Source organism: Lolium rigidum, chromosome 1 (genome assembly GCF_022539505.1).
Source record: "Lolium rigidum isolate FL_2022 chromosome 1, APGP_CSIRO_Lrig_0.1, whole genome shotgun sequence".
Taxonomy (NCBI): Eukaryota; Viridiplantae; Streptophyta; class Magnoliopsida; order Poales; family Poaceae; genus Lolium; species Lolium rigidum.
This window is the reverse complement of record NC_061508.1, coordinates 310,642,932-310,657,785: the sequence shown is the minus strand read 5'-3', so window position 1 is coordinate 310,657,785 and position 14,854 is coordinate 310,642,932. Positions and strand designations below refer to the sequence as shown.

The 14,854-nt window shown below is 40.5% G+C and overlaps 1 protein-coding gene across 1 annotated transcript; it reads right to left on the bottom strand.

Annotated features, from left to right (window-relative positions):
- Positions 1–257: 257 nt before the first annotated feature.
- LOC124661471 (E3 ubiquitin-protein ligase UPL6-like) lies at positions 258–13,732 on the bottom strand. The gene is made up of 25 exons (XM_047199332.1): positions 13,649–13,732; positions 13,365–13,453; positions 13,158–13,285; positions 12,915–12,973; positions 10,727–10,897; positions 10,252–10,321; positions 8,607–8,704; positions 8,210–8,514; positions 7,969–8,065; positions 7,726–7,866; positions 6,342–6,428; positions 6,177–6,263; positions 5,464–5,589; positions 5,176–5,274; positions 4,502–4,569; positions 4,072–4,138; positions 3,847–3,987; positions 3,681–3,770; positions 3,318–3,395; positions 2,572–2,645; positions 2,375–2,446; positions 2,234–2,308; positions 2,086–2,148; positions 396–522; positions 258–275 (listed from the first exon to the last, which is right to left on the bottom strand). The coding sequence occupies exons 1-25, from the start codon at positions 13,730–13,732 to the stop codon at positions 258–260; spliced, it is 2,514 nt and encodes an 837-aa protein (XP_047055288.1).
- Positions 13,733–14,854: the final 1,122 nt, after the last annotated feature.

Here is a 14,854-nt window from a genome sequence, read left to right as displayed (position 1 = left end):
GGACTAAAACAAGTTAAAACTGATGAAAAGAAGAATGATGTCTCAGTGTTTTTTCCAAATTACAGCTGCAAGATATAAGAGATTTGCCTGGTCATTAGCATGAATAAATTTCAGCAAATGTAGACCAAACTTGCAGGTAATAATCATTTATAGGAAGCAAATATAGTTTGTCAACCAAAACAACCATCATTGGAAAAACACAGAAAAAGAACAAGATTAGATTTACCCAACATGCCTTGATTAGAATAGTAGTGAGTCTACAGTATCATTGAGAACTTCAGAAAAAAAACAGTCAGGTTATCACCTAATGATAGCCAGGTACTCACATAATTATAATCTTGTTAAAATATTATCGCTTAGTTTAAAGAATCTTGATTAGTGCTTTGCCAAATTACCAAAGGCATGTTAAATCCGACTCTGGCCACCACCACAGCGGGGCTGACATGCTGGACCGTCTCCCACTGATCCCCAATCCTGGAACCAGACCACCTCCACCCTTCATCCTCCGCTCCGTGAAATAAGCTGCACATGATACACAGAAAAAGAACAAGATTGGACATACTTTACATACAGTTTGTTTGTTCTGGCCAGCAAAGGTCTATATGATTTCTGTCCTCCTGCATAACATAGTGTGAAGTTACTCTCTTTAATTACACATATATAATATATTACATCAGCTAAAAATTTACACATAAATCATCAATGGAAATATGACCAAAAGAGGCAGCAAAACTTCAATAAAAATTTAGTAAATTACTAACGCACACCATATTGGAGTTTCATAATAGTTGATTTCTAATTTTTATATGGCTAATAACCACTGATACATACCTTTTGAGAAAATGTTACGACATTCTCTTTCTCATGAACCTCTCCATCATTGCCATTATTTGAAGGACTGCTCTACTTTGCATCACCTTCCACCTGAAAGTACCCGCCAAATCAGATCCTACCCAAGCAACAATCTATTGGTTAGTAATCATTTAACATGGTGTACACCTTTGCTGCAACCCTGTCACTCAAGGGACATCATTCGCTCGGCTATCAATATCCCCTGCTATCGGCAACCAAATCAAAAAAAAAAACAAACAATATTCTCTAGATCTCACCTGTGATACTGATCAATAAACACTCAACAAGTTTCCCAGCCATGTTACCTCATTATTACTCGAGGAGATGTTCTTCCACAAATCAACATCCTCCTAAAAATGCACAACCAAAACAGATTAATCAACTGAGCATGAAATTTATAAATAAATGAAATCAATTCCAACCGAGAGCGGCGTAAGGTTTACCAGCAGGCCGAATGAAAGAGTGTTAATGTAGAAAATGGCAGCCGTAGGAAGTGTGATTCGATTGGAGTGTCTGGAGTGATTTGCGTAATGTACCTGCCATCATTTGGGTGTGCACGTACGTGAAATGCAGTCAATGTGACGTATGGGCCGGCGGCGGCCGTGGGGAGTAGGGGCGCGGCACCATGGCGACCGCGACCATGTCCTGGACGTCCCGTCTGCGAGTTCTAGGTCGACGCCCCCACACGGTGGAAGGAGCAAGGTGTTGGAGGTAGGCAGGTCGGGTTGAGGAGAGTCAAAGATTGAGAAGGTAATCCCAGCAGGCACGGCGGGCGTGATTTCCTCGGCGGCGGCAATCCTAACCCTAGGCCATGGCTTTCGTTTCGAGTGGCGCGAGGACGGAAGGGAGGAGGCTGGGGCGGATCCAAGAATCGCGCAGCGAGGCGGACAGAGTAATTAGCGGGTTCTCTTTAATTAGGTGGTCGTGGTCATGGACAAGAGGCAGAGGGAGAATGGGTGAACTTGGATCGTTTGATGGATGTACGTGGACGGCTGAGATATAATTTTCCTGCCAACTTCTCTCTTTTATAAGTAGTGGAGATATAGATATATGGTATTGATTGTCATAAAAAAAAGTCAACTAATGTTGCACGGCCGTGGCCAACTAGCACCAGAACAGTCTTAAAGCTTCTTCAACAGCACATAACATGACAGGGGCGCTATGCACATCCACATAAAGAGGGTTTTTGTCTAACTATTTAGATTCTACATCTATCGGTTCCCAAACGATCACATTAGATCAAATCCTGACTTCGAAGATATTGCTTGAATCAACTTTGCATGCATTTGTTCCTCTCTGAAACAAGAAACAAACAATATATATTTAGATCTCCAAATGGAATATAAAAAATGATAGCTTGTACATCTGTGTGTTCACTAACGTTTGATAAGGAGGGAGATGCAACTGATTAAAGCATGTAGATGCTAAAGGCAGTCGGCTTGGATCATCCCCGTAACTGCAACCAAGAAGAGTTATAACATAATTATCGGCGGCAGAGAGAAACATTAGAAGTCAAGTATACCTTTTGATGCCAAACTTCGGATTCAAGGTTCCAAAACCCCTAATCGGACCACGAGCACTTCCGGTTACAAACCTATCCATTCATGCAACGTCATCCATCAAATGAAGGTAAGGAATGTTTATTCGATATGAATTATCATTATATTCATCAAAAAACTTTGAACAAACAAAATCCTGCTGAGAAAACAATAGACATACATGAGAAACCGTTCTTGATCACATCCACTAAATTTCCTTAATACATTCCAGAACATAACAATAACCACATGATCCTGCAAGAAAAAACAACATCAAGATATAAGAACATGAAGAAACATGTCAGGAAACCTGGTGCAATGTTTAATTTACTAACCAATTAATTAGAGAGTTTTAAAACATTTCTTACTCTCTTCGGCAATTCATATGTCAATTTTAAATCTCACTACTGATGGAATATGTCAAGGAGTGATTTATACCAAGTTTCAATGTTGAGGGATGTGAAGAAAAAAAAATTAGTAGAGTAAGCTACCTTCATAGATGTAAGAATTAAAGTACGGAGTACACTGAAAAGATCATTACTAACAAGTGTTTTAGCTTGAATTTCAGTGCTGGGTGTTAAGTTGCAAGCTTGGAACTATGGGGGTTCCCATCAGTATCTTGTTGTCTGAGATAGTAAAGTGAACCTTTGCCTTACTAAAATTCTCTGGCACTATTAAATATCATGGTTACACACTGTTTTGCATGTCAAATTACTGAGTGGATTACTCATACTCTGGTACCAAATACCTTGGTTTTCTGCACCAGTAATAATCACTATATCAAAACCTCTTTGTTTGGGTGGAGGCAATATTTCTCACAGAGACGAATACAAAAAAGATACGAGCATTATTGCAACATTTAGCTTCTTAAGTAAATTTCAAATTGCTGAGCTACTTTCTTGACGAAACAAAAGAAGCAGGACATACCATATGATATTCTCCACTATAGTTTGTGTTCAACTGAAGGTCTTCTACATTCAAGCTCAGAGAGCCGGATATGAGAAGCTGCAGGGGTGAAACAAGGCAAGAAAATCACAAAGGTAGGAAAGCATGTTTCTACAAAAAAAGGAAACTACAAACGAGTAGGCATGAAGCAGATTATAAAATTCAGATGTTACATAAGCATATAACAAGTAAAGGTTTTTGTCTAAAGCCTATGAACTCAGATTGATATAAACACAGCAAGAAAGTCAGATTACATTAACTAAGCAGACACATACAAGTATTTTGTTAAACAAATGGAGTAAAAGTATACTTCTCTATTCGCAATGGGAGTGTACAATAAAATACCTGAAATTCATGTTCATTGAACATATCAGTCCATTCTTTGGGTATAAGTTGTTGAAAACCTCTCACAAACTGTGCAGTTTGCACACGGTTCTGTGACCATAAAAAGGCAGATTGTTTATCACAGATTTTCATGACAAACAACTGACAAATTTACATTATCACTCACCTGGCAGTTTAACTGGTAGTTGGCAACAAGATGCATATACGTAGTAACATTATGAGCAGTAACATGCATCCTTGCCCCGCCAGGAAACAGTTCTTTACCATCCGGTGCAATGAAATAAAGATAGGGGAGATCATCTGAATCCTGAGGTTGGAAAGTAAAATCAGATGACAAGTCATAAGGCTAAACTGGATCCATATGATGGTATTTTAAGTTATGAAGAGATACCTTCATATTCACTAGAGTGCGATATGATTCTGGGTCAAGTGAAAACAAATCATTAAAGAATGTTTCCCTGGTGCATTGTGAAATGCCAAACGTAAATATTAACCTTGTCAAAATAAAACACAAATAGCACAAAGAAAAAATGATATAATGTGACATATTGCATTATCAACAAATTTATAGAATAACCTTAACACAAAATATTCAAATGTGGTCTATCATATATACTCAAACATCATCCTGTGGACTAATTACACCCCTAACGACAATTGATGAACAGTGGAACACATTTATCTATTTAACAACAAATCAAAACAACTTAATACAAAAACATAATTTAAGTCAACACAAGCACCAAAAATAGTGTTACTCGTAGCACAACTGAAACTACCCAAATAATGAAGGAGAGAGAGAGAGAGCGAGGGAGAGTTACTTCTGTTTCAACTTCCTTAAGAAGAATATTGTAAATGGCAAGCAAACTGTTATCCCTTCATACATTGCCTGGAAGACAAGAAAAAAGCACATATCAAATCACCCAACAATCACTTTGGCAACTAGCCAAGTAGTTAAGAAAGAATGTGGTGGCTCTTAGAGAATTTCGGACCCAGCATACACATAGTTGAGTTCGCAGCAACTAACAAGACATGCAGATTAAATTGTGAAATTTAGCATGCATCATTTAGTGGGCAAACACCTTCACAATGCAGAGCAAACAATTTCAAATAAACCCTATCACACGCCCAATAACAGGTAGTGGGCAACCTAAGCAAGCATATCATCAGATTATTCAGCATATACAAGCCAAAGTTGAGATAAATGTAATAAAGATGTCGGACCTCTACATAAGTAACATAACACACTACTGTACATGAAGTATAAGTAGTCTGGATTTTCTCCATCATCAAATATGAGGCATTTTGCAGCAAAAAGCATCCAACCTTGATCTCATTAACAGTCAAATGACATCAATTTCAGATACGGCACCCATATTTTACGTATTAAAATACTCACATAAGCTGATTATATAACTTGCAGAAACAGAAAGATTTTAGTGCTACATATATAATCTCTTAAAGTTAACTAAGTTAAAATTTATGATCGAAATACCTTCCCAAGTAGAACTCCAAGAAAATGAAAATACTGCAGACGATCTGCATGAGCCAACTTCGATTCAGGGTTGGGATATAACAAATGATCCGCTGTTTCCTACGGGTAGGAAAAAAAACTGTGAGGCACCGTATCGCACCATAGCCATGCTGCCTACCAGTCCTATACCTGCTTGATCACCGGATACTAATAATATGCATAGCATCTAAGTACACAATATTACAAGAGTACTGTCTATAATTTATGTCATTGAAGTAAATCAACAAAATAGATGAAAAGAACAGTTACCTTGAAAAAGCCAGACTCCAAACTAAATGCAGACTCGGTGATAATGTTCATGAACTCTCTAAAAATTCCACCAGCATCAACTCCAGCTTCCTTCATGCCATGCTCATTGAAAAAAACTATTTGAAGCTACAAAAACGTCCTCATGGTGTTACAGTGCTACAGGAGTCAGGAGGTAGCGCCACAAAGTGGTTACAGCAAATTCCAACATTAAATTAATTAAATATTTAAGATTTTTTTCATGCCAGAAAAGTTCAAATCCAAATTTAATAAATAATTTATGTTCTTTACATGGGTCGTATTTGTATTTGACTTTTTTCATGATAGATGCATCTTGTGTTAATGTGTTGTCACAAAAAGAGATCTCTAATAATTTCTTAGTGGTGCTGCTATGCATTGGTACCACGATAGCACCATCTTACCATCAGAGGTGATAGCAGGAACAAAAGTAAAAAAAAGAAAGTCATCACCATACCCTTCCTTTAAGATCTTCTGCAGAGAGAAAGTTTATCTTATTAAAAGCATCTTTCAACGGATTGGTTCTGCTTATTTCCAGGGTACGAGACCCAAAATATTGTCTAGAGTTTCCCATGAGCAAATGGTCTGCTTCCAAACGTAACTGATCACAAACAACAGAACTTGTAAGATATTATCATAAGAAGCATAGCAGTCTTTTTCAGCACTGTTAATACAAAAAAAAATTAGTAATAACATACTTGAAATATCTCAAGTCTTGTGCCAAAAGGTACCAAAAACGGAGCAAGCCTTATAATTTCTGCTTCATGTGTTCCCACAATAAGTGCCTGAAGAAAAAATAAATGATGAAGAAATATGTTCATGAACTCCATTTCAGTTAATCGAATAGCAAAGAGGTATAGTACCTGAGAGGCAAACTCATCACTAATAGCTTTTGTAGAACAGAAACCAATAGGAGGAACAAATTGGTCCATGTTATTCCAATTCTCTAACTGCAATAAGATACGAATTTCAGATTTCTACTTTATGCATGCAAGAAATAATACATAGAAACTGTTAGAAAAATGCATCTGTATTGCTATTGTGCCTGCTACGGAGATGATGTGTATATGTCAGTGGTGTAGAGTGTATAGGATGTGTGCCTGCTACGGAGTTGTTTGAAGCTTGTGGAAGGGAGCAGAAGGGTGCTGGGAGAAGGGAGTTTGGTGAGAGAAGCCAGAAGGAATTGCTCCTGATAGATTTATTAGAAGAGAATTGCAGTAGAGAAGAAGTCTCATACTGTTGCTTTGGCATGGCTTGTGTTATGCTACTGTTGCACTGCAGAAGCAGAGAGGAGTGTGGTTGCTTGTTACTGATAGAGGCAGAGATGGGATAGGCCTGTTAAGCTCTGGATTGGTGCTCTGTAAGGGGAGTAAACAGGGACTGCAGGGTTAGGTGATCGAAGAAACATGGGGAGAATGATGGTTTGTATACTGCAGTGGTGAAACCTTAGTGTCTAAGGAGGCTGGCTGAGGCAGAGCTCGAAGAGGAGATGTCATTAGAAGTGTGGTAATGGAGGGTGCGAGCGAGAGGCTTGATAGAATGAGCTAACGGCAGAGGTTGTCATGGTTTTTAAGGTGTTTTAGGAGCATTTGGCGAGGTCAGGCAGTTGTGGCTCTGTAGGAGGTACGAGCTGCTGTTGAGGTCAGACAACCGTGGTTCTGCAGGAACTAGAGTTAGTGAAGAGGCAATGAGAAGCTGGTTTGTGGAAGGCGTGTGCCGCCCAAGTTGCATGCGTCAGAGTGAGAAGGCACAGCTTGGAGAGGAAACGGTTGCCTAAATTCAAGTGGTATTGGAGGTGGCTACCTTGATGCAGAATTGGGTGTGCTGCTCAGGCACACATGGGTGGAGCTTGGATGGTCAGAGTTGAACAAACGGGTGCTTGACAAATGACAACCAATGGAGAAAAAAACAAAGAAGCAAGAGCTGGAGGAAAAATGCTCCCATGTATACTCTTGTGTTTGCATTTTGGCATGATGTTTACTGAAGATTCTGGCATGATGGTCAATGAAGAATGAGGTGGCAAGCTAAAATTGTAGCTGTCGTACTGTCAAGTGGTTGTAACAAGATGGCCATGGTGGTCAACCATGCCCATCTTGAGGGGAGCATTGTGCAGAGTTAGCCTGTGAGGTGAGAATAGCTTAGTGTGGAGGTCTAAGGGACAGGACATTCAGAATTTCCCCAAAAGTCCACAGTAAGTGTATAACAAATGAATAGAAAATTTCGGCTTAGTTGGTTTAAAGTAATAACCTGTATAAGTAATTCACATAATCCATTCGTAACACTGCTCTTGAGAATCTGAGTCAACATTTTCTTATTATCTAGAGGACTGCATGTCGTCTGTAAAGAAGATGATTGCAGAGGAATAGTCAACAGAAGTTCCCATAAAGCCTGCAGATTGAATTGAAAGCATGTTAATGTAACACCAAGCAAACAACACATCAGCATCAATTTTATAGCGACTCTAATGGTATTTTGGTGTATATTACATACCTCCTTTAAGATGAAAACAAGAGACGGCAAATCTTCAAGAGAAACATATCTTTCAGATTTCTTAAATTCCACAATATCCATAAACTGTAAGATATGGCTGGTACAAAAGGATAACAAAGCATTAACAAAGTATATCTTGACTCTTGAGAAAATATAATGTAGTTTTTCCATATCATCTGGTACTTCGAAAAATAAGAACAAAACAGCAACAGTTTGTGACAATATGAAAGTATGTATTTACCTGTACATTGGACAGAAAATGGACAAAGGTAATAGCCAACCAGGAGCGTCTGGAAGCAATTGAGAACAATACTTGGAAAAAAACTGCCATTTATCGTTTGTATGGCAGCTCTTTATAAAATTCCATAGTGCAGGAACGATTTCAGTGGTATGCACCAGCTCAGTAATTATTCCATCAGTAATACTAGAGTGCAACATGCCATGAAGAAGAAAACTGATGGATCCTACAATCTGTAGCTCAGTACTTGAAAGGCCAGCTGAATCGGAAAAATCTATGCTCAGTATACCACTAACTGCAGCATTAACCTATGCATGATACAGGCAAGAGTCAAACGGAAGGCATAAAAATCGTAGTGCAATAATCTTGAAACTACCATCTGGTTCAGAAATAAGCATACCAAGTGTTGAAACAGTGTCGATATGTGCCTTTGCAGATCAACATCAAAATAATAGTTAGCATCAATGTCAATCGGTATGGTACCATCGACATATGTCCCTGCACATATTTAATAAGAACATAATTTGCAATAGACTCCCTCAAGAAAAAGAACAAACGGCAAGAACAAATCCTGAGCAAACGTAGAGCATCACAATAGTACTGATTTATAGCTACACCAGACATTTACGGTAGAGAAGTCAACTAAAGCAAGGGATGGCATGGTTATTTCCAGAAGGGGAGGGTCCTCCTATGCCCTGTTTAGCAAGCGGTAACAATCCTCCCAGTAAAAGCTGAGCCTAACTTTGAATGACTGAGATTGTTTTGTAAGTACGTCATGTGGTTACATCAAAACACGGAAATGTATAAATGTAAGAGATGACATAACAACAGTAAACGAGTTACACAGTACAGACTGTGCTAAAATATACTACCTCTTTTCCGATATAAGACGTTTTGGTAGGCCAAAACACCCTACCAAAACAGTCTTATAGTTTAGTACAAAGCAAGAGACCAGAACACCTAAGTTCTAGACAGTTCACCAAACTATGCATATCCTGGGATGAGAAGGGCAACCTCATATCTACCTCCAATAAGATTGCGAGAATGGGGACGCAATCCCTTCCCAAATAAGATTGCAGAAATGAGGGAGGCAATCCCTTTCCATATAAAACTGCGACAATGGGATCAGTTGACATGTTGTTATGGTGTGTGCTCTCATGGCCTTAATTTTCAAAGAAGAATATAGGACAATACCACAGCTACACTTTTCTGTATTGCACACTAGATCTCAGTATGGATTTTTTATCATTTGCCACACTTCACTCTAAAATATGATCATTTCAGTGACACAGGGTGTGGCCAATGATCAAATTGCAAACTAAAGTGTGGCACATTGTCGAATCCCCCTTCAGAATACATAATGTGTTGGATAGCATATCTAGACTTTACAAATTCTGAACACATTGCTTACATTTTTAGGAAATACATAGGTCGAAAAAACATCTTTACTATTTACAATTTGGAAATACATAGGTCATTCATGCAGCAACTAAAGTTAGAACACAGATCTGATACATAGGCATGTAGGTCATTTAGCTGTGCTGTGTAGGCCGAAAATTAAGAAGTCATTGATCAAAGGACACAACTGCAAAAGAAGGATTAACTGATAAAAGGACAGAGATCAAACCTACATAACTGTACTTCTTTTTATACCAAGAGATTAAACGAAGTCATTTATCCACATAAAAGACCTTGTTCTTAGCTAAAGTCTAACCTTATGATTTGATCATTTTGCAATAACTGAACTGGTAGAGCACCTAGTCCCTGTACAAAGCCTAGTAATTGACTTATCTGGGACTGTTTCAGAATATCCATTTTAAAATTTAATCTTCTATTATGACTCTTCTATACTTTGAGTTATACCTAACAGATAGAAATCAGAAACCATACAATCACAAATAAGAAAGTGTATTTCAGTGAGAAGCATTTCTCACTTGTCATTATCATGAAGACCTCCAGAGAAATGGAACACAAATGCTGCATACATAGCTAACTACAATGCAAAGAGATGGAATGTTGTTCTGCTTTACATGTAAATGACTTACTGTCAATAGGTGATGTGATTTTTGGGAATCCATCCAGCAGTGATGTACAAAGGCCAATGATTTCAGCTCTCTGGTTTAAAAAAAGCATACACATAAAATGTTCATGATACATGTTATAAAACTCGACTTTGGTATCATCAATTAACCATACATGAGCAACGCAAAATGAAGTGGAAAAAATAAGGCTAGTATTACAAAACGAAGATAAATATAGGTGGGAATATAACAAGACATGCATATCCTTTAAGTGTCAGAAAAAGAAAACACGTTAAATTGATGCTCTGTGTCTCTCTGTTCGGAGAATATAACTGGAGAGAATGTTATTCTCAATAAAAATCAAAGGCACTTATACTAAAATGTTATTCCCAATCATAGAATGTTTGTGCAATTTCTCCTAACTGTTTATAACAATCCACTAAAACAACCGAAATGCTGTAGTAACATGTTTATTTTCAAAGCAAAGTAGAACACCTACGCTTTCAGGAGCGAAGTCTGGTTCAGACAAAATCCAGGTTGCAGTTTCAAGTACATTGGCAAGGAGGCATGCTTGTCCAGGATGATTAGCCAGTATGTCCGGTGGAAGAACATCAGCACAAGATGCTATCTCAAGGATATAATTTGAGATAAATCCATTACTACAGAAAGCCTGAAGTGATGAGAAATAAGAATAATCAATTGTAGATTCACTGCAATAAGTAGGCACATGAGTTTTCAACAAAACTCCGACAAATGGAAGTTTATAATGCAAAAATAATAACAGCTCACATTTAACACTGAAATTTCTATGTTCACACGCAAAATGTTATGAGATATAAATCATCAAATGAAATCTTAAGAGAACACCACCTTCTTAAAATCTGGTAAACTGTGCCACAGAGAAGGGATGGACAGAATTTGTGATGAAAAGCTCCATCTTGGATCCACACTCGAACAATGACAACTATAAGTGCCAACATGTGAAGCAACAAGTGTGAGGATCTTACTCAGTGCAGATGAACAATCAAGATACTTTGTATGCCTTTCACTTTGCTGAAAAGGATCAGAGCCATCAAAAAATCATAAGATAGACCATTAAGGATTTACTACCACCTACCAACAAATGCTAATAAAACAAAGTCAACAAGTGTTCTCATGCAGTTTTCAGAGAACATGCAATCAAGTGTTTGAAAATGTTTCCATTAAGAGGATAGGCAAATAGATACAAGAGTCAGGCAGCAAGTTCCGACATCAAAGATCAAACAACACTTAACACAGACAACATACACGCGCGCACGCATGCACACTAGCTAATTCGCGTGGTAGTTTGAAAGCATGTATCTCTCCGACTCCACCTTAAGGCCATCTGCCATAGACAGGACGTTCATGCCTACCCCTACAACATCCTGCTGCTATGCTCCAGCCAAATGGAGAGGACATAGAGGGAGACCATGGAGTCAAAACGTACAACTCCCAGTTACAGTTAGATCATGAGAAAACAAATGTGTTCAGCCATGCAATTCTCCGGAAGTACTCTACAATGCGGCCAGAATAGTGCAAGCCACGTCTAGTTCTTTAATGGTAGAAGCTTCTATCAGATCATAAATTCTATTATGTCCTTTCATGCATAGTTGGAGCTCTTTGTTCTATTGTAAATTCCTGATATAAAATCATAAATACTAGTAGTTATAAAAGTTCTCACAAAGATCGTAAATGTTGTTGCTTAACATTGTAATTGCAGAAACTTGTGTACATGATTATAACAGCGTGCAGATAGGATCCCTAACATGCTACGCGCTGGTCTACCAACCGACTAGCACTTAGCACATCTGTGAATACTAGGTCTCAGAAAGTGGAGTTGTTCTCAAGGAAGGATATACAGGTGATTATGTGTACCAGTTAAAGCAGACTTATGACCCTGATATATTTTGGTCAGATAGTAACCTAGAAAAGTAAAAACACAACAAAGGTAAACAACAAGTCAATCGTGAGAAAGAAATGAAAGCATACCAGTAGAGCACCAATAACCCCTCGAAAGAAACAATTAACCTTCTTCATTTGAAGATATTCAACAATTTCACAGCTCCATTGAAAGTTTGGATTCATTAAGCACACTGCAAATTCTAGTAATTGGTGAAAGGGGATTGGTTTGATTTCTGATGATGCCCAATCAAACCTATCAAAACATAATAAGAAGGTTAAAGGCAATGTTCTCCATTCCTCATGGATGATAGAAAGAAAACGTTGCTGGAACCTAGAGGAAACATGAAGAAGACGACATACAGCCAACATAAGTCTCGTGACACCACGAAATAGAGGTTTAGATAAGATCAACAAGATGCAGGACTTCCCAAGTGTATACAACTGTATATTTCAGTGTGACAAAGTCACTCAGCTCAAGACACGTAATGGGCAGAGAGACTGTAAGACCAGTGAAGTAAATGTTTTATTAGCAAAATTCATTATAGCTGGAACTTGATAATGCATCATTCTTTCTTTATAGAATTATTACTTTCAGAGAGTGGCCAATTGGTCAGAATCGAATGAGATGAATAATACGTTTTTACATCACGCAATTGAAAATAAAATAGACGAAATAAGGCCATTCTAAATAGCAGCTTTCGAAGTCACCTCTTTTCGTGGAGAGCATGTAGACAGATAAACGCAAGTTTCCTCAACCTGTAAACCACGACAGATTTCACTCTGGAGCTATCTACACCACCAGCAAAGAGGCTCACCAGATCCCCTAAGACAGAAGGAAAATAAAAAATAGATTATAGTCAATGCCGTAAAAGTAGTACACAAATGAATATCGCGCTGAGGACTATGTAGTACTCCAGAAATGGCTAGAGAAATTTGCAAATGCAATCAGAAACATCAACGATCATACAAACCAAAGGATGCTGTCAGTCAAAAGGCACGATACTTACCATCAGATCTAACATAGAGCAGAAGGATGTCGCAGATTTTACAAAGCATGTCAACATCTTCTCCTCTCTTTGCATTGAAGAAGAAGAGCAGTTGACCAAGAAAATCAGAATCTGGCCCAAAACAGTTCCTGATTTGGAGGCAATAGCACACGGTTCAGTGAACAAGGCTAGCAGCAAAGGTTCAGTGCGAACTTTGGAAACGCTTACCAGTCCACATTCTGGACTAATGCAGAAAGGGTGCGGCAAAACGATTCTCGAGCTTCCAAACGCCTGAACTGCGCAACCTTCCAGTACCTCTGCAGCTTACAGTTGGTCAGATTCGATTTCAGGAGTAGACAGGGTTTAGGTAGCGATTTCCTTAGCAAAGCTGAGGTAAACGGATAGCTCTCGTATGACACAAGAGAGAGATATGAGCATGAAATTTTCGCACCCACGATTCCACGAACCCAGCCCCAGGCCGGCTTGTAATAAGTCGGCCGCTGTAGTACTACCTGAATCTTAGCGGCGGAGGCGTTGTGCAACTCCAGCAGCGCCTGGCCGCCGTCCAGCTGCGTAGGGTCGCCGGAGGAGGACATCGCAGCCTGCATGACGACACAGCAAGTGAGGAGAGGAGAATCCGTCGAATCCTCGGAGCAGGACGCGCGCGCGGACAAGGTGAGGCTAGGGTTTGGTTTTAGGAGTGTAGATGATACCTGCGCTGAAGAGGCCGCCGGGTCTGGGGCTTGGGTATGGGAAGCTTCCGCTCCGATGTGCTCGTCCGGGAAGCGGATTCCCGGCGGAGTAATCTCGGCCGGGGAAGGAGGGGAGGGGCCGGGTGCGTGAGGCGGTGAGGCAGACGGCTTTGCCCCCGACCTGGCCGGGTCTAGGTCTTGGCTGTGGGAAGCTTCGGCTCCGCTGCGCCGTTCCGGGAAGTGCCCCGGCCAAGGTTCTCGCCGGAGTAATGTGAGGGAGGGAGGAGAGAGGATGGTGAGGCGGTGAGCACACGTACGGCTTTGCCCTTTTCGGAGATTCCCGAAATGCCCAATTCCACCTCTCCTCCCCGCTCGCGAATTCAAGTTCCGCCGCGTCCTCCCCAATCTGAATTTTCCAACGGGCTGGTCTGGTACAATGCCTAGTTGGGCTCAAGGCCTATAAACAGGCGTACGGCACCGCGGCAGGTAGCTTTTTTAACCGGGAGCACCTCCCCCTAGGGCAGCCCTATGCATTCTCACTTTCTCAGCAACGTGCGGGAAGAAGCATCGCCTGAAGCGATCTCGCTAAAAGAAAAAAATTAGGGCTCAAAACGGTGAATTGGGCCCTTGAGTCGCTCTCCTCGGGCGACACCAGAGGCCCCTAACCCTAGCCCGCCGCCAACCCCCTCCTCCCACCATCCCACTCTCACCGCCACCAAAGACAGCGATCGAAAAGGCCTCCGGCTCACCGAGGATGGTGGCAGCGGGGTCTTCGCCGCTCCCCCACACGGAGGGCTTCAGAAAGCGAGGTGGCGGCCTCGTGGATAGGCGACATCGGCTTGACGGTGAGCGCTCACCGCTCGCGGGTCTGCTCTGTGGGCGTGCGGACAGTGCGGAGCCGGCGGGTGCCATATATGAAGCTCCAGCCCCTCCCACCCCAGAGACATCCCATCCCATCAATTCTGTGGCTGGTGCCTCCGGATCCTAATCCGGACGGGGTGCTGGTGGTGGGGATCGACGACCGGG